Genomic DNA, 24559 nt, shown 5'->3' on the forward strand with positions numbered 1-24559 from the left:
CACCTTCACATTGTGGACACCGGGTAAGTGTGAGGCTTTTAGTGTTATATTGTTGACAATGCACCAGTTCCACAACCGGACTGCCTCCGTGCATAGCGCACAGGATGTGGCCCCTCCTTGTCGGTTGATATAAAACATGGTGGAGGTGTTGTCGGTATTTATCCCAACTACTTTGCCGTGCAGGTATTTCCAAAAACGTCTGCATGCATTGAACAGTGCTCTGAGTTCTAGTATGTTTATGTGCAATGTCTTTTCCACGGGGGACCATAGCCCCTGAGTTACTTTGTTGCCGATGTGCGCTCCCCATCCTATGTGGGATGCGTCTGTTGTAAGAAAAATCGCAATTTGTGGTTGGTGGAAGGGCACCCCTACAAGTAAGTTCTTGGGATCTGCCCACCATGCCAGTGACCTGCGCACCACCGCTGTGGGCAATACTGCCCTGCGAATGGTATGGACTATCGGTTTGTAAACGCTCGCCAGCCAATGCTGCAGGCCCCGCATATGCAGCCTGGCATTCTGAACCACGAATGTGGTGGTCACCATGTGCCCCAACAGTTGTAGACATGTTAGGGCACTGTGGGGCTGTACGTCATTACTCGTACCAGGGATTTGATGGTGCAGAAATGGGCATTGTGCAGATATACTCTTGATGTAGTAGACTCTATGCGTGCCCCTATGAACTCTATATTCTGCGTAGGCTCGGTCTTCGATTTCGAGAGGTTGATAACTAGGCCCAACGAGGCGAATGTGTTTGTAGTGACGTGTATCATGTGTAGGACCTCTGCCTTCAAGGCCCCTTTCAGTAGGCAGTCATCCAGACATGGAAAAATGAACACACCCTGTCTGTGTAGGTAAGCTGATACTACCGCCAGTGTTTTGGTGAACACTCTGGGTGCCAAAGAGAGACCGAACGGAAGAACTCTGTATTGGAAGTGCTCCCTGCCTACTGTGAAGCGGAGAAAACATCTGTGCGCCGGGTGAACAGTTATATGAAAATACGCATCCTGCAAGTCGAGGGCTGCAAACCAGTCTCCATCATCCAATGCCCTAAGTATGGAGGCAATGGTAATCATCCTGAAACGCTGTTTGCGCAGATGTCAGTTGAGGGCCCGTAGGTCCAGGATTGGCCTCCAGCCTCCTGTCTTCTTCTCTGTTAGGAAGTATCGTGAGTAGAACCCTTTCCCTTGGAATTGTTCCAGAACTCTCTCCACTGCCCCTATGAACATGAGATGGTCTACCTCCTGTTTTAACCTTGTCTCGTGGGAGGGGTCCTTGAAGAAGGACTGGGTGGGAGGTTTTGGTGGAGGTACTGATTGGAAGGGGATTGTGTATCCCGTGGCTATAATTTCCAGTACCCATTTGTCTGTGGTGATGTTTTGCCATTGAGAGTAGAACGGTTTGAGCCGATGATGGAACATGTGCTGGGACTGGCATTGAGGGATGGTCTTGATATTGCAGTCCTCGACATACCCGTCAAACTTGCTGTTTCAGGGCTTGCCCCGAGGGTGCGCGACCCTGCTGGGGGCGTCGCCTGGAGGCCCTATACTGTTGCTGCTGGTGGTGGCGCCCTTGGTCATAGCTCCGTTGGTATTGTGTACGCTGAGGTTGATAAGCGTAGTGCCTTTGCTGGGGGTAAAACTTCTTCCTCCTGTACGGAGGTGTATATATGCCCAGGGTCCTAAGTGTGGTTCTCGAGTCCTTGCTGGAGTGTAGGACTGAGTCAGTTGAATCTGCGAATAACTTCTGTTTATTAAATGGAAGGTCTACGATTTCTGTTTGCAGATCTCTGGGAATGCCAGACGTCTGGAGCCACGATTCCCTACACATTACCACTGCTGTGGCTGTGGAGCGTGCTGCCGTGTCTGCCACGTCCAGGGCAATCTGAACTCCTGTTCATGAGGCTGCATAGCCCTCTTGGACGATCGCTTTCAGCACCAGTTTCTTATCCTCTGGAAGGAAATCCATGAGGGAAGTAAGTCTGGAATAACTGTCGAAGTTGTGGTTTGACAGGTGTGCTGCATAGTTTGCCATTCTGAGTAGTAAGGTAGAGGAGGAATAGACCTTCCTACCGAACGTGTCTAATTTCCTCACGTCTTTTTCTGGCCCTCCTGATTTATATTGGGGTATCTTGGATCTATGCTGTGATGATTCGACTACCAGGGAATTTGGTTGGGGGTGGCTAAACAAGAATTCCATGCCCGTGGCTGGAACTAAGTATTTCTTATCCGCCCTCTTATTTGTGGGAGGGGTGGAGGCTGGAGTCTGCCATATGTTGGTGGCTGATTCCATAATCGCTTCATCTAGTGGGATGGCGATCTTAGATGAAGCCGGGGGTCTCAAATTTTTCAGGAGTTTAGGATGTTTCTCCTGCACCTCTGTTATTTGAATGTCCTGTGTTTGTGCTACTCTCTTGAATAGTTCTTGGAATTGCCTAAGGTCATCCGAGGGGGGGAAATATCCCCAGGGACAACCCCCTCATCTGGGGAGGATGAAGAGGCGTTGCTATGATATACCTCCTGTAATTCCTCAGATTCCTGGATTTGTTCATATGCTTGCCCTTTTGAGGATTCAGAAGGGAGGTCCAGGGCCTGTGGACCAACGTCCGCCTGGGAAGGCTGTGTTCTTCTCATGGAGTGAGACTGTGTGAAGGGGCGTTGGCAAGGTGTGGGTGGGTATCTACCCCTGGATCTGGACCCCCTGTGCCAGTGTTCAGTATGGTAAGGATAGCCATAACAGCAGGGGTAAGGGCCCAGTGATGGGGATCTGGACCACGATCGGAAAGCGTACGCATGGGGTCTAGACGAGCGTGACCTCCGTTATGACACTGACAGTGGCGGAGATGCTCTGTGATAGTATTCATAGAGATCCCCACTGGAGATTGGTGAAGGTTGTCTGAGCCAGGGGGATGGTGGTTGAAGGAACGGGGATGGAGGGCTGAAGCAGGCCATTGGAGTTGCTGCCCAGTGTATTTCGGGCGGGGGGGACTAGGCAATAACGGCAACGCGATGACCTCCGGGGATGGGCTGCGGTGCTGGGTTTTGGCCTTTGCTTTTCCCCGTCCCTGAGAAGCAGGTGCTGCCCCCTCCTGTGCCGGGGACCTCGGCGCCATTGTCTGTGCCGTGCTTGGTGCCCCTGTGCACGGCGCCACACGGGTAGCTTCCTCCAGCACCGTTGGGTCCCATGCCGGGTACCACTGCTCCAGTGCTGTCAGTGTCGCAGGGCTCGATGCAGTGGGAGTTGGTGCCACCAATTCCGGCGGCGCCCCCGGTGCCGACTGCTTAATGGTCGGAGGTCCCGGCGCAGCTGTGTGCGCTATGGTCGTCCCGCTTTGAGCAGCCCCCCCGGGGTCAGAGCCCTGTGCTCCGCTCGTCCTGCTCGCAGGTGTTACTGGCAAGGATCAAGCTGGGGAAAGCTTCCTTTTCTTTTGTACAGAGGAGGTTAGGGAAGCCGCCTTCCTCTTGTGCGACCCTGAGGGCCCCTCTTTATGGGGCTTCTCCGATGGTCCAGGTTGGAGGGCCTTATCAAATAAAATCATCTTCAGCCTCATCTCCCTGTCCTTTCTGGCTCTGGCTGTGAGTTTGGAGCAGTGAGGACACCTTTGTGGAATGTGGGTCTCCCTGAGGCAACGAATGCACTCAGTATGCCCATCTGAGGCAGGCATGGCCTCGCAGTGTGACACACATTTCTTAAATCCCAGCGAGGACATCTCGGCCCAGGCGTTTAAGTCTCTGAATGTTAATAGGGCACTTAACAGCTAATCAGTCCTGGAAAAGATAACGTTCGCAGCTTTTAGGATAGCAGACCGCTTAGGGCGGCCGCCTATGTTCTTGTCTCTCTCTTTTTTTTTTTTTTTTTTTAAAAACTATATCTACATTTAAACGGAACAACTTTAACAGTGCTAACTAAAACTATCAACTAATAACTATTAACAAAATTAAAACACAGTTTTATCTTTCTCAGGCGTTGGAGCCGTAGCGGAATCCATCTGCAGCCGTTGGCGGTTGAGAAGGAACTGGCAGGGACCGGATCGCGCATGTGACCGAGGGCGCGAGAAGGACCAGCACGCATCGGCACATGCGCGACCCGACAGAGACTGCTAAAAATTTTCCGATTTGTGGCGCCGGGGCAAGCCCAACACCTACTGTGGAGCACCCATGGGGACCACTCGAAGAAGAAGCAGAATTATGTCAGCAAACATGTGGCTGGCAGGGTCCACTTGAGAGCTTTGAAAGCTAAAAAGTATGGCTAGAGAGCTCAATTCCAGCTCTGAGAACCAGATGGAAATTTTGAGAATATGATAAAGAGACTAGCTGGACCAACCATATAACTCTGACTGGAGTATTCTGCTTGTCAGAAGTGTGTCTAAATGTACAAAATATTGCACATTTTACAAGGGTCTGTAAAAGTGACATACCTGGTTGAAGTAAAACAAAGCAATAATAAACAACACATTGACCACTTGTTACAAGACAAAAGTTCAGAAAATAGAAAAGATATTGACATTTATAATAATTCTATGGTTTCTATGCAAAAAAAAAATCTATCCTTCCTACTGGCCTGCCGATGATTCCAATAATAATGTTAATATAAAAGATGATTCTGAAAATGTAAATTAAGAACTGAAGGAGTATGTGACTGTTGTTTGTCCCACCAGGCACCCTTAATCAAAATGCTGAAGATAAAATAGTCTCATTTTCAGAAATATTGACCATCTATAGTTACCATTAGTTTGAACAGAAACTCTGGGTGCTCAACATCAGTGTGAATCAGGACATAAATCTACAGTTTCAAAATTAAAGAGGAGGAGTATGGCATATGGAATTTTAATAATTGTGGCAACACTTTAATTATAATACCTTTCAGATGTGAAACCTTCTATGATGTAGAATTTAGAAAATTGGCAACTGCTAAGCATTGCAATTAGAGTTGGATGAAGGCTGCATGTAAAAAAACACAGGAACAAATCTACACAGAAACACCCCTTGAGCCCAAACCTGGTTTATTCTACCTTCTACCCAAGATCCCTAAACCTGGGAATCCCAGATGCCTCATCATCTCAGGCATTGGCACTCTCGCTACAGGAGTGCCTGGATATGTGGACTCAGACCCTATGCTACCAGCACTCCCAACTTGCTTTGAGATACCACCGACTTCCTTAGGAAACTACAATTCATTGGTGACCCTCCTGAAAACACCATCCTGGCCACCATGGATGTAGAGGCCCTTTACACCAACATCCCACATGAAGATAGACTTCAAGCTGTTAGGAACATTATCCCTGATGAGACCAAGGCAAAAATGGTGGCGGAGCTTTGTGACTTTCTCCTCACCCACAACTATTTCAGATTTGAGGACAATTTATACCTTCAAATCAGTGGCACTGCTATGGGCACCCGCATGGCCCCACAGTATGCCAACATCTTTATAGCTGACCTGGAACAATGCTTCCTCAGTTCTCATCCCCTCCTCTACCTGCACCACATTGATGACATGTTCATCATCTGGACCCAGGGGAAGGAGGCTCTTGAAGAGTTCCACCACGATTTCAACAGTTTCCACCCCACCGTCAACCTTAGGTTGGACTAGTCCCCACAGCAGATCCACTTCCTGGACACTACTGTGCAAATAAGTGATGGTCGCATAAATAACAACCTATATCGAAAACCCACAGACTACTATGCTTATCTAGTCATCTCCAGCTTCCATCCAGGGCACATTACACGATCCATTGTATATAGCCAGGCGCTAAGGTACAACCACTTTTGCTCCAATCCATCAGACAGAGACAAATATCTACAAGACCTTTAACAAGCTTTCCTGAAACTACAATACCCAACCTAAGGAAGTGAAGAAAGAGATTGACAGAGCCAGATGGGTACCCAGAAGCCACCTGGTATGAGACAGGCCTCGCAAGGAAAACAAGAGAACACCACCGGCCATCACATACAGCCCGCAGCTAAAGCCTCTCCAGCGCATCATCAGTGATCTGCAACTCATCCTGGACAATGATCCACCACTCTCACAGACCTTAGGAGGCAAGCCTGTCCTCACTTACAGACAGCCTGCCCACCTTAAACAAATTCTCACCAGCAACTATAGACCACAACACAGTAACGTTAAACCTGGAACCAATCCCTGCAATAAACCATGCTGCCAACTCTGCTCACATATCTACACCAGCTATATCATCACAGGACCTAACCTCAACCATACCATCAGGGGTTCTTTCACCTGCACATCTAACATAATACAGTCTTCCCCGCACCTTACAAGGGTAATTCGTTCCTGAAAAACTCCTCTTAGGGCGAATTCTTGTAAGTCGAAAATATAATTACCATTAATTTCAATGGGAAAAATTTTATGCATTTCTGAGCCCCAAAATTTACACCCATTTACGCTAAAACAACACCAAATCCCATTAAAATTAACACAATTACTTCCATAATGAACATTAGTATCATAACACAACCTAACAAGGCATTCTCCCTTCATTAATTACTCTACAACATGTCTGTTTACCTGCAGAGACAGGGGAACGGAAATGGAAGAGAACCTGGGAGTGGGGCGCAAAACCGGGTAGCTACCCACGCTTGCAGAAGTGGGGCTGGTACTAGGGGGCGGGCAGGGCAGAGCAGGGCACGGGGAGGCAGCCCGGCCTGAGCGCAGCTTAGGTTAAGTGGGGAAGGGGCGGTGTCAGGGGCTGGCCATGCGGGGAGCAAGGCAGGCACAGGAGGCCCCCAGATGCCTCACTCGTGCAGGGCTGCATGGCGGAGAGGCCCCGCCTGCAGCAGCCGAGGTGCTAAATGCACAAGAACGCCACAGGCAGCAAGTGGCGCCCGAGGCACAGCTGCGCAGGGCGGGCAGCAGCAGCCCCCTAGCCACCTGGAGAGGGAGTGGCAAGGGCAGGGGCAGGATGGGCTGCGCACCCAGCAGCCATGTCTCGCAGGAGCAGCTGGGAGCCCGCAGCCACTGGCTGGGCTGGGGTGCGCCGCTGCTGCAGAGCCGAGGCGGAGACCCAGACCAGCCACAGGTAAAGGCTGGGCTGGGGGCTCCGGGAAACAGCTGCCAGGCGCTGTGGAGAGACACGCCAGGAGGGATGCAGCTGCGGGCAGCTGTTACCTGGAGCCACAGCCTTTCTCCCACTGCAGGGCATCTGCATCCCGCTGAGGCTCACGAAATTGAAATCAGTCCTCGTGAATTTGAGGAAATGCCTTGTAAGACAAGGTAGGGGTTTTAAATGAAACTCCTCATAAACTTGAATTCTCATAACCCGAATAAGTGTATCTTGGGGTATGACTGTATATGCCATCATGTGCCAGCAATGCCCCACTGCAATTTACATTGGCCAAACTGGACAATTTCTACATAAAAGAATAAATGGACATTAATCAGACATCAGGAACAGTGACATACATAAACCTGTAGGAGAACACTTCCATCTCCCTTGACACTAAGTAACAGATTTAAAAGTAGCAGTCCTACAACAAAAAAGATTTCAAAAATAAAATAGAGAGAGAAATCTCTGAGCTGCAATTCATTTGCAAATTTGACTCCATCAACCAAGCATTAAACAGAGACTGGGAGTGGTTGGCCCTTACAAAAGCAGTTTCTCTGCTCTTGATGCTCACACCTTCACATTAGAATCTGACAGTGGGCCACATCCCCCTGACTGATCTGACTTGTTTTCGCCTCTCTTGATGTACACTACTGATAATGGGTCATTTCCACCCTGACTGAATAGACCTTGTCAGCATTGGCCCTCCCCTTTACTGAGACCCCCTCTTTAAATCCTCCTCTGAACCCCCACCCCCACCACTCATGCATCTGATGAAGCAGGTCTTTGCCCATGAAAGCCTATGCTCCAAAATATCTTTTAGTCTATGAGATGCCCCAGGACTTCTTCTTGTTTCTAAAAATGAAGTTGCTCTGAATGCAGTTTGCAAAGATCATTTCACTATGCTTAATTATTTTCTTCTTTATTTTTTGTTGTCCTCCAATTAAATGATTCTAGTAAATGTTATAAAGATTTCCAGAGCTATGAGGTATTGGCAGGAAGCACTTTGACTTCAATAGGCAGAATGTTTCCAACAAAATTGTGGGAAAGACATTTAGATGCAAGAAATACTATGGTCACAATTTTCAAAAGTTACCTCTGATTTGTAGTGGGCCTCAATTTTTGTATTTCTAAACACCATGCTGATTATCAAAAGCTCCAGAAGAGCCTCACAGCATTTTCAAGCACTCAAACCCTCTGAAAATCAGACTCCAGTGATCTCAAAATGGGAATCCAAAATTAAAGCCCATTTCTGAAAAAGTAGATCTGTACATTAAAAATATGTAATGTGCTCCCTCCATCAACAACCTTAAACACTCACAGATACATTGGAGAGACTGTACTGTAACACAGCTTCACATATCTCCTCTCAGAAAAAATGGTTACTAATCTTTCCTTATCTTGTTCTTGAAGATGTATTGTTCATGTCCACTGAATATTAGGGACGTGTGTGTGTGTGTGTGCGCAGTGTGCACCATCACCAGATATTTCCCCTTAGTGTTATCCATCAGGCCACCCACTGACCACCAGCTGATGGTGAGGGGTAGGCCCACAGCAGGGCTTGGCTCCACTGGAAAGGGAAATGTTACTGAAGGGGTGGGGCCTCATGATGGCAGAATTGAGTCCTCCAGGAGGAAGGGGCAGTGCTGGAGCTTGCCTTCTCCAGCTGGGCCTTCACCCATCGCACATGAAGCCACCCTCTGGAGCCTCACGCTCATGCATCAATATAAGTAGAGCCCTGTGCAGATACAAATGTCAATCCATGGATGTGGATGTCTGTGGAAATTGGTATCTGCTGAACTGCAGGACCCTACTCCCAGGAACTGCAGCAGCCAAAGGAGAAGAACGTGGACCACTTCCAGCCATAGCTCCCCCTTTGCTGTGCAGCTGCACAGCTTCCCATTAAGCCCCATGCAGGGGCTTAGGGCTGCAGCGGGTAGAGGTGTCTCTCCCAAAGCCCTGAAGCTGCCCTCCCAACCGGCCCCAGCAGGAAGTAGTCCCAGCTGCTGGAGAGGTCCCTGTCTCCGCCAGCTCCAGCATAGATCTTCCACTGGCCACCAAAATAAGCTTCAGTCTGAACCCTCTGGCCCACCTTGAAACCCGCCATCATCCTGAGCACCCTCCAGCATTACAAAGCACTCATCCTCAGCCCCATCCCAAAAACCACATCCCCAACCCAGAGCCTGTATTCTCTCCTGCACCCCAACCCCTTACCCAAAGTCTGTACCCCCTCTTGCACCCCAGCCCCCAGCCTTGAGCACATCCCTGGACCTGGAGCCGCCTTCTGTACCCCAAGCCCCTCATCCTCACCCCACCCAAAGACTTTGCAACCCTAGACAGAGCATTTGCACCTCAACTCTGTGTCCTAGCCCTGAGCCCCTCAACCACAGCCCCACCATAAAGCCTGAACCCCCAACCTGGTGGAGTGGGATAAATGAAAATGGAGGAAGAGGGGGGCTGCTGTAAATAAATTAGGGACAGCTGCTGTAACTTCAGGCTGCTGGGCGTAGAGGGGGCGCCTTTTAAAAGTCTTCCTTGATGGGAGCAGGTGAGAGGATGGGAGAGGAGGTTGGAGTGAGGTGGAGAGGATTACAACAGATAAGGAGAGAGTCAGAAAAGATGATAAGGAGAATAGTATCAGAAAGGTAGCCATGTTAGTCTGTATCTTCAAAAATAAGAAGTCCTGTGACACCTTCTAGATTAACAGGTATTTTGGAGCATAAGCTTTCGTGGGAAAAGACCCGCTTTGTCAGATGCATGAGTGGGGGGGGGGGTTCCAGAGGAGGATTTAAAGGGGGCGGTCCTCAGAACAGGAGAGGGCCAGAGCTGACAAGCTCTATTCAGTCAGGGTGGAAATGGCCCATCATTGGCAGTTAATGTGGAGTTGTCAGTGCTGCCAGAAACAGTGGGGGTGGTGAGGAGCTCTGACAGAATGTTTGGCCTCTTTTCCTTCATGTAGCCTAAGAGGTCAGCTCATGGCTGGGGAGGACTGTTTATCCAGACCAGTGGGCACCTACACCCAACACCCTTCTAGCTGAGGGACAGAAGTTCAAACCCTGGCAAGGGAAAGCGGGGCCCTTGCTGCAGTAGAATCATAGAATGCTAGGACTAGAAGGGACCTTCAAAGGTCATTGAGTCCAGCCCTCATGGCAGGACCAAGTACTGTCTAGACCATCCCTAACAGACATTTATCTAACTGGTTCTTAAATACCGCCAGAGATGGAGATTCCACAACCTCCCTAGGCAATTTATTCCAGTGTTTGACCACCCTAACAGGAACTTTTTCCTAATGTCCAACCTAAACTGCCCTTGCTGAAGTTTAAACCCATTGCTTCTTGTTCTATCCTCAGAGGTCAAGAAGAACAAGTTTTCTCCCTCCTCCTTATGACACCCTTTTAGATACCTGAAAACCGCTATCATGTCCCCCCTCAATCTTCTCTTTTCCAAACTAAACAAGCCCAATTCTTTAAACCTTTCTTCATAGGTCATGTTCTCTAAACCTTTGATCATTCTTGTTGCTCTTTTCTGGACCCTTCGCAATTTCTCCACATCTTTCTTGAAATGCAGTGCCCAGAACTGGACACAATACTCCAACTGAGGCCTAACCAGCACAGAGTAGAGCGGAAGAATGACTTCTCATGTCTTGTTCACAACACACCTATTTATGCACCCCAGAATCATACTCGCTTTTTCTGCAACAGCATCACACTGTTGACTCACATTTAACTTGTGGTCCACTATAACCCCTAGATCCCTTTCTACGATACTGCTTCCTAGACAGTTGCTTCCCATTCTGTACGTGTGAAACTGAGTCTTCCTTCCCAAGTGGAGCACTTTGAATTTGTCTTTATTAAACTTCATCTTGTTTACCTCAGACCATTTCTCCAATTTGTCCAGATCATTTCGAATTTTGACCCTATCCTCCAAAGCAGTTGCAACCCCGCCCAACTTGGTATCATCTGCAAACTTAATAAGTGTACTTTCTATGCCAATATCTAAATCATTCATGAAGATATTGAACAGAACCAGTACCAATACAGACCCCTGTGGAACCCCACTTGTTATACCTTTCCAGCAGGATTGAGAACCATTAATAACTACTCTCTGAGTACAGTTATCCAGCCAGTTTTTCACCCACCTTACAGTAGTCCCATCTAAGTTGTATTTGCCTAGTTTACTGATAAGAATATCATGCGAGACTGTACCAAATGCCTTACTAATATCTAGGTATATCACATCTACTGCTTCTCCCTTATCCACAAGGCTCATTATCCTATCAAAGAAAGCTATCAGATTGGTTTGACATGATTTGTACTTTACAAATCCATGCTGGCTGTTCCCTATCACCTTACCACCTTCCAAGTGTTTGCAGATGATTTCCTTAATTACTTGTTCCATTATCTTTCCTGGCACAGAAGTTAAACTGACTGGGCTGTAGTTTCCTGCATTGTTCTTACTCCCCTTTTTATAGATGGGCACTATATTTGCTTTTTTCCAGTCTTCTGGAACCTCTCCTGTCTCCCATGATTTTCCAAAGATGACAGCTAATGGCACAGATACCTCCTCTATCAGCTCCTTGAGTATTCTAAGATGCACTTCATCAGGCCCTGGTGACTTGCAGACATTTAACTTTTCTAAGTGATTTTTGACTTGTTCTTTTTTCATTTTATCTTATAAACCTACCCCTTTCCCACTGGCATTCACTATGTGAGTCATTCCCCCTTCAGACTTCTTGGTGAAGACCGAAACAAAGAAGTCATTAAGCATCTCTGCCATTTCCACGTTTCCTGTTACTGTTTCTCCCTCCTTACTGAGCAATGGGCCTTCCCTATCCTTGGTCTTCCTCTTGCTTCTAATGTATTTATTATGTATTTAAAAGTCTTCTTGTTTCCCTTTATGCCTGTAGCTAACTTGAGCTCATTTTGTGCCTTTTGGGCCCTTAATAATGTCCCTTTGAAAAACTGTCAACTCTCCTCAGTTGTTTTTCCCCTCAGTCTTGCTTCCCATGGGACCCTACCTACCAGCTCTCTGAGTTTACCAAAATCCGCGTTCCTGAAATCCATTGTCTCTATTTTGCTGTACTCCCTTCTACCCTTCCTTAAAATTGTGAACTCTGTGTTTTCATGATCACTTTCACCCAAGCTGCCTTCCATTTTCAAATTCTCAAACAGTTCCTCCCCATTTGTTAAAATCAAATCTAGGACAGCTTCCCCTCCTGGTAGCTTTTTCAGCCTTCTGAAATAAAAAGTTATCTCCAATGCAGTCCAAGAACTTATTGGATAGTCTGTGCCCTGCTGTGTTAGTTTCCCAACATATATCTGGATAGTTAAAGTCCCCCATGACCACCAAATCCTGGGCCCTGGATGATTTTGTTAGTTGTTTAAAAAAAGCCTCATCCACCTCTTCCACCCGGGTAGGTAGTCTGTAGTAGACTCCTAGCAGGACATCACCATTGTTTTTTTACCCCTTTTAGCTTAACTCAGAGACTCTCAACACATCCATTTCCTACGTCCATCTCCACCTCAGCTCAAGTACCTAAATTATCTGCAAGACTGCAAACTGAACAGGGATCTGGGGACAAGGAATAAGACTGACCTTACCACACTGTGTATATTAATTCTAATTACAAAAACAACATACGCTAAAGTATGATAACTAAAAATGAAGAGTTAGGGCTTGTCGACACTTACCAGAAGATCAACATTGTGGAGTTAAACCTCCTGGGATTTGATTTAGTGGCCCTAGTAGGAACATGCTGAATGGACCATTGTTTGTGCTCCCATCGACTCCAGTAATCCATGAGCTCACAAGGAATAAGGGAAGTTGATGGGAAAGTTTCTCCCACCGACCTCCTGCATTGGGGATGCCAGGGTGAGTCAAACTAAGTTACATCAACTCCAGCTACACTATTCACATAGCTGGAGTTGCATAACTTAGTTTGATTTGCCCCCTGCTGTTGACTGCCCTTAGAGTCTAAAATACATTGGAAGTAAATCTTGCCAAAACAAGCATGGTCATTCAGGCAAGAGTCATGGGCAGTAAGAAGGAACTTATAGGCTGCATGGCCAGTAGCACCCTTTACATTGGCATATGACTGCACAGATCCAGAGGGTGCTAGAGATGTCCAAACAGATACCATTAAGGCAAAAACCTCCAGCAACAATGCAGAGGGTGCACACACCTAACATGGAATGGACATGAACAAGCACTTGAATATTAACAGTCATAATGACTGGCTCCTCCTCCATCCCCCCTTGTGCTTAAAAACCTTATTCCCACACTTTATTTATGAGTATAATTTTGTATATTCTGCTGTGAATTTCCACAGCATGGAAAAAAGTCTATAAAGCACTTTATCTGTACTATGGAATAAGAAAACTGCTCAAAGATATTAAAAAGCATTACTGTCAAACAAAATAATTGTATTTAAGGTCTGTATATAGTATATCAGACTAGTAAAATTCAATAGTATGCAGAGACATTAACACTTTATATTGTATTAAAATGTAACATCACTTATCCAAAGATATTAAAATCCACTAATGAATAATTGTATTACCTTTGTATCCTTGGTCAGTCTCCCTGAGATCAATTTTAGTTATTGGCTTGAAATCGGTGTCCCATAACCGAATACAACCATCTCTCCCACCAGTGGCAAAACCTTCCTCACAAGCATACATGCTAAAAATTCCAGCCTGTTAATCAATAGTAGAATAGTTTTAAAAGTTGGCAACAATTTAAACCTACAAACAAACCAAAGTTTAAGTATGCTCTTGTTAAAAGACAAACTGTTAAATAATACTGTTTTAAGACAAGATGTTCTCTCCCCAGAAAACAAAACAAACACACATAGGTAACAGTTTATTTCAAGTGCTCTCTTACCAATCCCTTGATTGTGAGTTATAATGGAATTTGTATAAATGTCATACACATAGCATACATACATGAATATAAATTACATTTAATGAGTTTTGTTACAAAATAGTATTAAGTAAATTATGGGACACTTACAATAAACTGTCACCCAGAATAAACAAAAACAAGCAAACAATTGATACAAATATTCTTACAGGTGCAGAGATGGCTCAGACACTGTTTCATGAATTCAGTTCAGACATCATTTGGAATCTGATTGAAACTGAAAAAGTGTGAATTGCGTAACTACTGTAGTTTGAATTGCTTTTTCACTTCTAAAAAGGCAAAAGTTACATTATGGATTAACTTGTTTTTCTAGAGTAAAATATTTTACAGTGCTTGTTAGAATGCAGACTGATGTATCACCCACTTTGTCTTTACTGAAATAATATTTTATTAAAGCAACTTCTGCTGGTTTGAGTGACAAGCTTCCAAGCATACATACAGCTCATCGCCAAGTTTGGGAAACTTAAATCAGTGTTTGACAACTAACTACAAGACAGAACATGAATGCATCTGACAAAGTGGGTCTTTGCCCACCAAAGCTTATGCTCCAAAAATCTGTTAGTCTCTAAGGTCCCACAGGACTTCTAGCTGTTTTTGGGGATACAGATTAACGTGGCAACTCCTCTGATACAAGACAGAACAGGTTGTTTAACAGGTTGTTTGGTATTATTAGTCAGCCTATATTTCAAAGGATCGTTCAAGGTGAAATGGCTATGAGTAGGTAACATGTTGCTGTAATAAGCCATAAATCTTGTGTGTCTCTATGGCTGTGTCTACACTAGCCAAAGACTTCGAAATGGCCATGCAAATGGCCATTTCAAAGTTTACTAATGAAGTGCTGAAATACATATTCAGCGCTTCATTAGCATGCAGGCAGCCACGGCACTTCGAAATTGACGCGGCTTGCCACCGCGCAGCTCATCCAGATGGGGCTCCTTTTTGAAAGGACCCCACCTACTTCGAAGTCCCCTTATTCCTATGATCAGATGGGAATAAGGGGACTTCGAAGTAGGTGGGGTCCTTTCGAAAAGGAGCTCCGTCTGCATGAGCTGAGCGGCGGCGAGCCATGTCAATTTCGAAGTGCTGTGGCCGCCTGCATGCTAATGAAGTGCTGAATATGTATTTCAGCGCTTCATTTGTAAACTTCAAAATGGCCATTTGCATGGCCATTTCGAAGTTTTTGGCTAGTGTAGACATAGCCTATTCGGTCCATGATTTCTAGCGTCCAGCAAAGTTATGAATTTAAGCTCCCAGAGTCATCTTCTGAAACATTATGTGGGTTTCTTTTGAGAATAAAGACTGAGAGGTCCGATATAAGGTTAATGCCTTGTGAGAAATGCTCACCAACAGGTAAGATGGTATTTTTGTCTGTAGTCATTTTTGTGTGAAAGTTCATTTGAAATCCTATTGATGGTCTGTCTTCACCCACACACTTGTTACTGGACTATTTAGTGAACAGAATGAGGTACTCCATATGCTGTGATATGCATGTACAGGACCCAGGGATCTGGAAAGTTGTGTGGCGGGATTTTTTTTTATCATTGCATTAGTGGGAGACATGTCTGCAAGTTTTGTATCTGGCAAGGTGTGGTGCCACTCTGAGTTGGTGTGTCCTTTCCTGTTGGGGGCTTGTATGTGATGATGAGCTTGGAAAGGCTGGGAGGTTATATGAAGGCCAAAAATGGGGACTCAGGAAAAATTTCTTTTGAGATGGGTCCCCTCTGAATATAGGTTTTAGTCATTTGATAATACCTCCTATGAGTTCCAGTGTTTGGTGGTATGTGACATCTAGGGATGTGTAGTTAGGGAGGGGAGTATTTCTGTACTGAAGCAGGTTTTCTTGGGTTATTTCAGTGGCCAATTTCATGATGGAACTCTATTTTTGAATATTACTAAGATTCTTCATACAATGTCAGAAATGCTGTGGTTTTCTTGAGCTCATGACCACTTAGCCTCGCCAACAACTGTGTATAGAAGCTGTTGTTTCTACTAAGGTTCCAAATATATGCTGTAAGTCAGAGCTACCCAGAGAATCTATAACGCTGCTTAAAGGAAACAATCCCTATCCATATGTTCAGAGAAAATTGCATATCAGCAGTCGACTTCCATGTTTAATATAGACATAGCTTTAGATGACTGTCATACTTGAATTTTCATTTTTGGTATGGTATATTGGGAATTCTAGTGGGGAAATCCTATTTTATATAAGACTTGCAGATTAAAACTCGTATTTAGACAATTGGTCTATTCAAAACTGAAGCTACTTTAAAAGCTGCCAAGATGATACCTTACATCTAAGTCTGTTTGGTGAAATCAGTGTCAAAACTACAAACAAATAACTACACCAGTTCTGTCAGCAGAACAAGATATGGTAGCTAATACTTAAATATCCATCTAATCAGAGTATAAAGTGAACAATTAATAAAATATTAGTTTACACTTTATATTTTGTTATTATTTGACACATTAGATTCTTCTGAAATATCATCAATCAGTTACAGTTCTTCAGTTCAGTGAACAAGATTAATTTTCATAAGTTAGAATTAAAAACACAACTTACACTATGAGCTCCTTGAATTGTTCGGACTAAGTTTAGCCCTTTCCAAACATAAATGTCTCCATTTAAAGCACCAGAGTACGTGACATCTTCTTTTGCACATGCTAAGCAAAGGATAGTTTGGAGATCTCCTGTTTTCCCAAATATTCCCCTTTTTGCTGTCAGTGCATTTCCACACAATGTCCAAAACTATGAAATGTAAATGATACATAAAAAGAAATCCCTGTAGCAATTGTGGTTTCAACATTAGTTTGCATGTCTTACAAACATATATCCCCACAGCTCAGTAACTGCGCAAGACACTTATATGGCTCCTGCCTTTTAACTGACTGCTCCATCATGCTACCAATAACGTATAAAGACTGGGAAACTACCACAGTAGCTCTCATGATCATGTATACGACCTGCTAGTTCAAACTTTTGAAAACAAATTTTAAACTGAAAAATAATTCATGGTGTTGTATTATTGTTACCCTCATTCTTATGATAACCACACCCTCACTTTGTAATACACCTTTTAACATGAAATATGCAATAGAGTGGAATATTCTTAAACAAGAAATCCGACTCGTCTTATTTGTTTGCAGAGCTCCATATGCAGCTATGAGTGGTAAAAATAAAAAATAAATAAAGCCAAATACCAAGTTCTGAGGTTTTCTTTTCATACTTATTCATGTAAAATTCCCGTCAAGTTTGCCTGAGTGAGGTTCAAGTAAGACCCTCAGAATATGGCTCAACAGTGGTGTGGGCTGATAGAAAATCATGAAAGATAAAATAAGCCATTTATAGCCATTAGATTGTAATATGAGACAAATTGAGAATATGCTTTGGGCATTTATAACAAAATTCAGTTTATGATATGAACAAACACAGGTATGGAACAAAGCAGCAGGCTGTAACTTCTTATTAAACTTTAACACAAGAGATGGATGTTACTTGTCCATCCCTCATATTCTCCTAGACCAGGCACTTAACTGATTCCAATGAAAGTGTTATAGGGCTCCTTACCATGTAACCTCTAATGCACTGGGGGTTTCCTCAGCCTACCCCCAGGACTCAGCTTTCTCTGAGTGCCAGCACCCACCCAAACTGTGTGTTGAACCATTTGAGGATTTGGTGCTTGATTCTCATTAAAAGATATACAAACAGCAATTCATACTATTTCTCTATGTTAAGGTTAGGGGGATGGGATCGTGGCTTGAACTGAGAGGTAGATAAAATGAATAGGTTTTCCAGCAATATACTATAGGGCAATAACTATGTGTTATACAATCAATATTAGTATTGGTGGGGAGGGGAGAAATGGGGAGAGTGTAGTCTTTTTTTATTTTGTTGTCTGGTATTAAAATTTAAATGGGACCAAAAAATTAAGTAAATTGAAAGCAAAATGATAATCACCTGCTGACACCCCCTGCCCCCCATGAAAGGTTTATATTTTAGATAAAACATCCTTGGGCTTATGCAAAGCTTGGAGGGAAGTCCATAACTTTGCCAAAGTTTTCTGTCCCCCCAGCCATCTTTCAGACATGCGTCTATCAGATGGCTATTATTTCTCATAATTAGCGGTGGGAAAAGCTTTAAAGAGAAGTTTTAGGAGACTTGCTAATCTCTCTAGCTTTTGCGGTAGAGGAGTTTGAACCCCTAAATTAGCTCTCTTTTCAAAGCCATGGGGTTGCTTTGGCAGTAGTTATGACATTTGATGTGTTCTGCAAGCTGCTCCTCAAAACCTATCTTTGGCTACCACCTGTGCTCTGTTAAAATTGTCATAATTATTCAGCCAAACAAAGATAACGAGAAAGTAATTTATGTATATGTATTTAGCTTCACGTGCCTGCCTCCTGTGCAAAAGTGCATGGAGGGAAAAAATACTGGAATTAGGGAGTATAAGTTTCTTGCCTCAGTTCCATAAGATCATAGGTATAGAGAGGGCAGGGAGTTGGGCCACAAAATGGAGTGGTAAACCCAGGATCTCAAAGAAATCTTACTCCCAACCCTGCAGAGGATGTCCAATACCATGGAATAACTCCTCTCATGCCTTCCCTGTTGTCTCTGTCCAGACTGTGGCTGACTACTTAGGGTCCCTATTTCATTCATATGAACATAACATCAGAACAGCCATATTGGATTAGACCAAGAGTTCATCTAACCTAGTACCCTGGTTTTTGACAGTGGCCCATGTCAGGTGTTTCAGAGGCATGACCAGAACAGTTAATCATCAAACAATCCACAGTTTTGTAATTTTCAGCGCAATTTTCTTAGCACTAATGAGTGAAGCAGGGTTTCATCGATTCTTTCATGCCTTTTCAATGATACCTTATTGAGACTTTACCAGCAAGAGATAACTGGAGATCCTGGTGAGCAGTTTGGTGGAATACGGAGGACAGAAGCCAAATGTTGGTGAGAGTATTAGTAAATATTAAGTCAGTAAATGTTCTTTATACTTTGCTTGTTAAGCTGTCCTGTACTGCAATCACTTCATATTTCTGAAAGTCTGCCTCATCATCCTGAATTGGCTGCAAACCTAGAAATCTAGATCATGTTCACAGGCTTTGGGGGTGGCAGAAAGCCACCTACTGAAAGACAAGATGGCAAGCAGTTCAAGATATCAGGTGACTTTAAAAACTTTAACCAATAAATATATAAAAGCAATAAAACCAAATTTACCTTTATATGTTTCACTCCACAGCTAACCATTCTGTTTGGCTGATAGGGATCCCAGGAAATATCAAAAATCTGTTAAAAATATTTAAAGCTGCTACTTTGAATTATAAACCAGTTGAAGCCGCCATATATTTAATTTGCTTTTGCACATTTTTATATATAGTTCCATCACTCAGTATTTGATTAAATGAAAGGCACAATCTTTAGGTTAATAGTTAATGCTGTTTGATGTGAATGACAAGTATAACTACAGCTACTCGGAAGGCTGAAGCAAAGGTGTGCTTGAAGGCTTCTGCACAAAATTCTGTCAGCAGACTGTATTCCTAACTTGCAACAACCTACTTATTCTAGTCCCAAGACACTCTTGAACAGAGAACTGTTACTGTCCCAAACTGAGGAAAATAAAATACATATTGTATGATATGAGTTAATATCCCCCCAAAAGTTCAGGTGAGAGGCTATTACTAATCTCCACTAATTATCTATAGAAAAATGTGCATGAAGGTGAGGTTAGGCAGTATTAACCCAATATGACACCTTTGGTAATGCAGATAAAATGGTAATAGACAAAAAAAATCACACAATGAAATTATATTAGTCATTTGGCAAGCAATATATATTTTTGTCCGTAATACAAAAAAGTATACTTCAAAATTTAGGACTAAATACCACACTTTTTACTCAGAACAAACTCTTGTTCAGGTTAACGAGAACTTAGTCTTAATGTAAGTAATGAGTGCAAATCAGGTCCTCAGGAATATACTCTTCATAGCTCAAAAAGAAGATTATACTATGGCTCAAACTCTCAAGAGTACCTCAGTTTTTGGGTGTTCATCTTCAAATGCCTTAAAGGGGCCTGATCTTCAGAAAACAAGGAGCAGACATCAGCTGAAATTCAGGCCCTTTTATAGTGTCTGAATCTGAGCTCCCAGATATTGAGGCACCCAAATCACTAGTGTCTTTTAAAAATGCAGACTAGTGATATTCAGACCTCAGAGGTTCAGGAGCCAAATTAGCAATCAACCTTTCCCCAAAAAAGACACAATAGTATGAATTCACTGTTTCATTTATATTACATACACACAGGCATACACTTCACCCAATTTCTCCGTTTTCATTCCAAGCACAGTAGTCAGATAATAAGTATTTTATCTTAAATATGCAAATAGTCATTTAGTATATTAAAAACACTTGCAAAACTGTAATTCTTCTTTTAAAATGTGATTTTGACATGTGTTCTAAGAACTGTACTTCTTAAAATATATAAATGACAGACTTCAACAGTGTCTTATGACCCTCACATGCAGAGGTGAAAGCAAGCTGGTGCGCCCTGGTGTGGCACTCTGGCAAGAAAGCAGCTGGTTGGTGCACTCATCTGCAGGGGGAGGGGTGGGGCACTCCCAGCTCCCTGCACGCTGCCCTGCTTTGCATCAGGCATCCAGGAAGGTCAAAGGGGCAGAATGGGGGTGTGCCCTCTGGGACTGCCACAGTCCCACACTCCATCCCAAGCACCATTTGGCAGAGTGGGGGGCTGCAGCCACACACACCAGTCCTATGTGTTATTTCCTCCATATTGTGATTAGGGAGGGAGAGGAAAGTATAGAGCCTGTTACATTCCTCCTCTGGACAGCAGGGAGGGAGAGAAATACAGCAGGCTCTGCACTTCCCGTCTCCCTAGCCACAGCAAACAACACAAGAACTGGTATGTGGAGATATACATCTCATAGAGCTGGAAGGGATGTTGAGAGGTCATTGAGTCCAGTCCTTTGCCCTCATGGCAAGATGAAGCACCCCTCTAACAGATTTTTTTAATCTATTTGCCCCAGACCCTTAAAAAGCTTCCTCAAGGCTTGAGCTCCCAACTTTGGGTTTACAAGGCCACTGCTCAAATCACCGAGCTATGTGTAGCTGCAGCTCAGCCCCCCAGGGCCCTATCAGCCCCTGGCCCTGAGCCCCCCACACTGAATTCTGCACCCCCAACTCCCACCTGCTCTGAGCCCACAAGGCCCTGTGCAGAGCCTCAACTCATATCCTCTGTCCTGAACCTCTTTACATGTCCCTCAACCCTCTGTCCTGAGCCCCTCCTCATGCCCCGCTGCCTAGACACCTAAGCCCCTCATCACTAGGGTGACCATATTTCCCTAGGCTAAATACAGGACACCCTGGTGGGGTGGGTGGGGATGATGACTTCCTGGCACCTGAAATAGGGGACTGTCCCAGGAAAATGGGACAGATGGTCACCCTACTCAGGAAGTGGCTGCCCTGTGGGGGCTGCTACCTTGCTGGAGGGGGTGCTCCCTGGCTGTGAGGGGTAGGTGCAGCTTCTGGCTGTCCCATGCCTTCGGGCACTGGGAATGGGGCTGTGGCCTGCTGGGGACCTCCCTGGGCCCATGCTCCTCCTGGCTCCCTAGAGCCATGGGGAGTCAGCAAAGGTACGGCAGCCATACCGGTGCTACCCTCAGCTCTCCCGAGTGGCAGGGAGCTGGGGCACAGCCATGCCTTCTGGCTTCTGACTTCCCGGAGCTCTGGGGAGCTGGGAGCCAGGCGGCAGCCAGGGTGGTCTGGGTCCCAGCTCCCCCATGCTGTGGGGAGTTGGGAGGCAGGCAGCAGCCATGCTGATCCAGCTCCCGTTTCCGCTAAGCCATGAGGAGCTGGGAACTGGGCGGCAGCCATGCTAGTCCAGCTCCTGGCTCCCCCCAAGTTGCAGGAAGCTGGGATTGGATCCTCCACACAAAGACGGGGCAATTAGCCCCTTTGTTAAAGTAAACTGGGTGCCTTCCTGGCACTTGAAATACCCGTGTGTCCTGGCCAAAACGGGATGGATGGTCACCCTACTCCTCATACTCCCAACCCCCTGCCCTGAACTCCTCCTCATACTCCACTGCCCTGAGTCCTTCATGCACCCCAACCTTGTGTTTCCTGCATCTCCGTACCTGCCCCTGCACTAACTCTGCACCATTCCCCACATCCCAGCCCTCATCCTGGAGCACCCTCCACTACCGCCCCCACACTCCATCCCACACTTAAATTTCTTACCAGTACTGTTGTATTGCCATCCTTCCCCATATCCTAAATTGCACCCTGTCACCCCTAATGGGGGACAGGCTATGATAGAACAGTACCTGTAAAAAAATAAGTCACTTTTACCCCTGCCCACATGAGAACAAAAACATTCAAATGCAAGACTAAGGACCAGATTAGACAACCCCCAGCTGAAAACTTTTACAGCGGGGAGGGCTTGAAGGGCTAAGCCTTGTAGCATTTCACTCATAGCTAAAAGAAACAGAGGCTCAGACAACTCCCGTTGAAGTCAATATCAAAACTTACACAGACATCAGGGGAGTTGCATCATGCCCCAAAAGAGTAATTTTGAAAAACGAATTAAAAAAATTAATCTTGATGTGTTAAAAATGTAGTACACACCGGTGAAGCACTCTGTTCTCCCAGTTCACTAACACAGTACAGACAGTGTAAACATATAGGCTATGGTTACACTGACCCAAACCACTGGCAGCAGTATGCAAATGGACACTCATTTGCATATTTGCTCAACTGGCAGGCGCTGCTGCCAGCACAAAAAAAGTTGTGTAAATGTGGCTCTGCCAGTGAAACACCCCCTTGATTGGCAGCCTCTTATGCCTAGGAAAAATCAGGCATAAGAAGCTGCTGACAAAGGAAGGGGAGGGTTTCACTGGCAGAGCCATGTTTACATGGGTTTTTTTTGTGCCCGTGGCAACATCTGCCAGTGAGCAAATATGCAAATAAGCATCTATTTGCATTTATAAGACCGTCCATTTGCATGCTGCTGCCAGTGGTTCAGGTCCGTGAAACTATAGCCATATTGTAATGTATTGTTTTGCTCCACTGCCACTACTTCTATATATTCTGTCACGTGAAATAGTCACAGATATACCACACAGAGCACAAAATATATGGACAGTGAAAAGATTAACTGAACTTCATGAGCATATATGGGTGTTTATGCGTGTGCTGATTTTGATTTTTTTTTGTTTTTTGACTGGTGGTAAAATTGCTTTCAAAGTCCCTATCTTTGGGTAACATTCTCCACTCAGATCCACTTGGCAGACTTTACTGTGCAATAACTTAAATTCAAAAAATACAATGCGGAAACAAAAATGTTCGAGAAATGCCTCACAAAATTCAGATAATTCCTTTATATGATTACCCTATCTGAATGGCCAGTAGCTGTTGCTAGTAGTTTTCCTTTCTTCCAATCCCAAACACATACTGTATTTTTGGCATCCAGTCCCACTGAGGCTAAACGCTAAGGAAAAAAAAAAATCTTGTTAATTGAAGATCAGCCCAAACATTTATTTCAATTCACAGTATGTGTACAGAAGGATTCCTCCAAATATGACTCAAATTAAAACTACTTGCTAAAGACACCATCAAGGTATTCATGTTAGATATTTACTATTAGGATATGCTGAAAACTCTACTCTTTTCTAGAAATTCTACAATAATTATTTTACTTTTAAATGTACCATAAATAGCTTAAATTCATCAGAAGCTCTTAAGCACTTGCTTCAGTAGCAGAAAAACCTAGCATTCACATTTTGCTGAACTGTTATTAAAAGTAAATGGGTGATAAAAACCCTCCTCATCTCCCACCCAACACCACCACAACTCGTCACGTCCATGGCATTTGTTTTTTGTGAGTTATTCTGGAATATGGATGCTATGATCTGTTAAATCTATTCTAGATGACATTCTCACAGGTTATAGCATCCAAAACTTAGAAGTGTGCATTCTAAAACAGAGAGGCCATGTCTACATGCCCTTTAGCACAGTGCTGCTGCCAGCAGCTCTGTGCTAATGACAGTTTATGATATTACAAATGGAGGAACATTTGCAAATTCGTGAGGCTAATTAGCACAGCTGTGTGAGATTTCACTAACGGCGGGGGGGGGGGGGGCAGCAGTACAGAGTCCGTGTGGACGTACCTGTGCCAGCTAAACCCCACTCTGTCGCCAGTCCCTTATGCTTGAAAAAATTCGGGTGCCTGGACGGCAGGCGTGCCTCCCTGCCAACAGCGAAATCTGATGTGGCTATGCTAGTTAACCGCAGGAGTTTGCAAACAGTCCTCCATTTGCACTTTCGTGAAGTGTCATTAACACAGCACCGCCAGCAGCAGCGTTGTGCTAAAGGGCCATGTAGACACGGCCAGAGACTTTAACACCAGATTACAAAGGAAGATATCTGAACTGGAATTCATTCTCAAGTTTGATATTTATCACCTTGGACTCAACAAAGATATCAATTACCTTATGCATTACAAGGACAGTTTTCCCACTTTTGATATTCATAGTGATCCCAGGCAGCCCATTTAACTAGACACTTGCAGA

At 44.6% G+C, this 24559-nt stretch overlaps 1 protein-coding gene across 6 annotated transcripts in view; it reads right to left on the bottom strand.

Moving 5' to 3' along the window:
• The window catches only part of EML6 (EMAP like 6), a 215953-nt gene that overhangs the window by 142057 nt on the left and 49337 nt on the right, over window positions 1-24559 (bottom strand). For all 6 annotated transcript variants that reach the window (XM_074988499.1, XM_074988501.1, XM_074988500.1 and 3 more), the window contains exons 3-6: window positions 23380-23478; window positions 19197-19265; window positions 16536-16721; window positions 13614-13749 (exon numbers count right to left, since the gene is read on the bottom strand). In XM_074988499.1, the coding sequence (XP_074844600.1) occupies window positions 13614-13749; window positions 16536-16721; window positions 19197-19265; window positions 23380-23478 (490 nt within the window). The remainder of the gene's footprint in view (window positions 1-13613; window positions 13750-16535; window positions 16722-19196; window positions 19266-23379; window positions 23479-24559) is intronic.

Source organism: Carettochelys insculpta, chromosome 3, assembly GCF_033958435.1.
Source record: "Carettochelys insculpta isolate YL-2023 chromosome 3, ASM3395843v1, whole genome shotgun sequence".
In the NCBI taxonomy this organism is placed as follows: Eukaryota; Metazoa; Chordata; order Testudines; family Carettochelyidae; genus Carettochelys; species Carettochelys insculpta.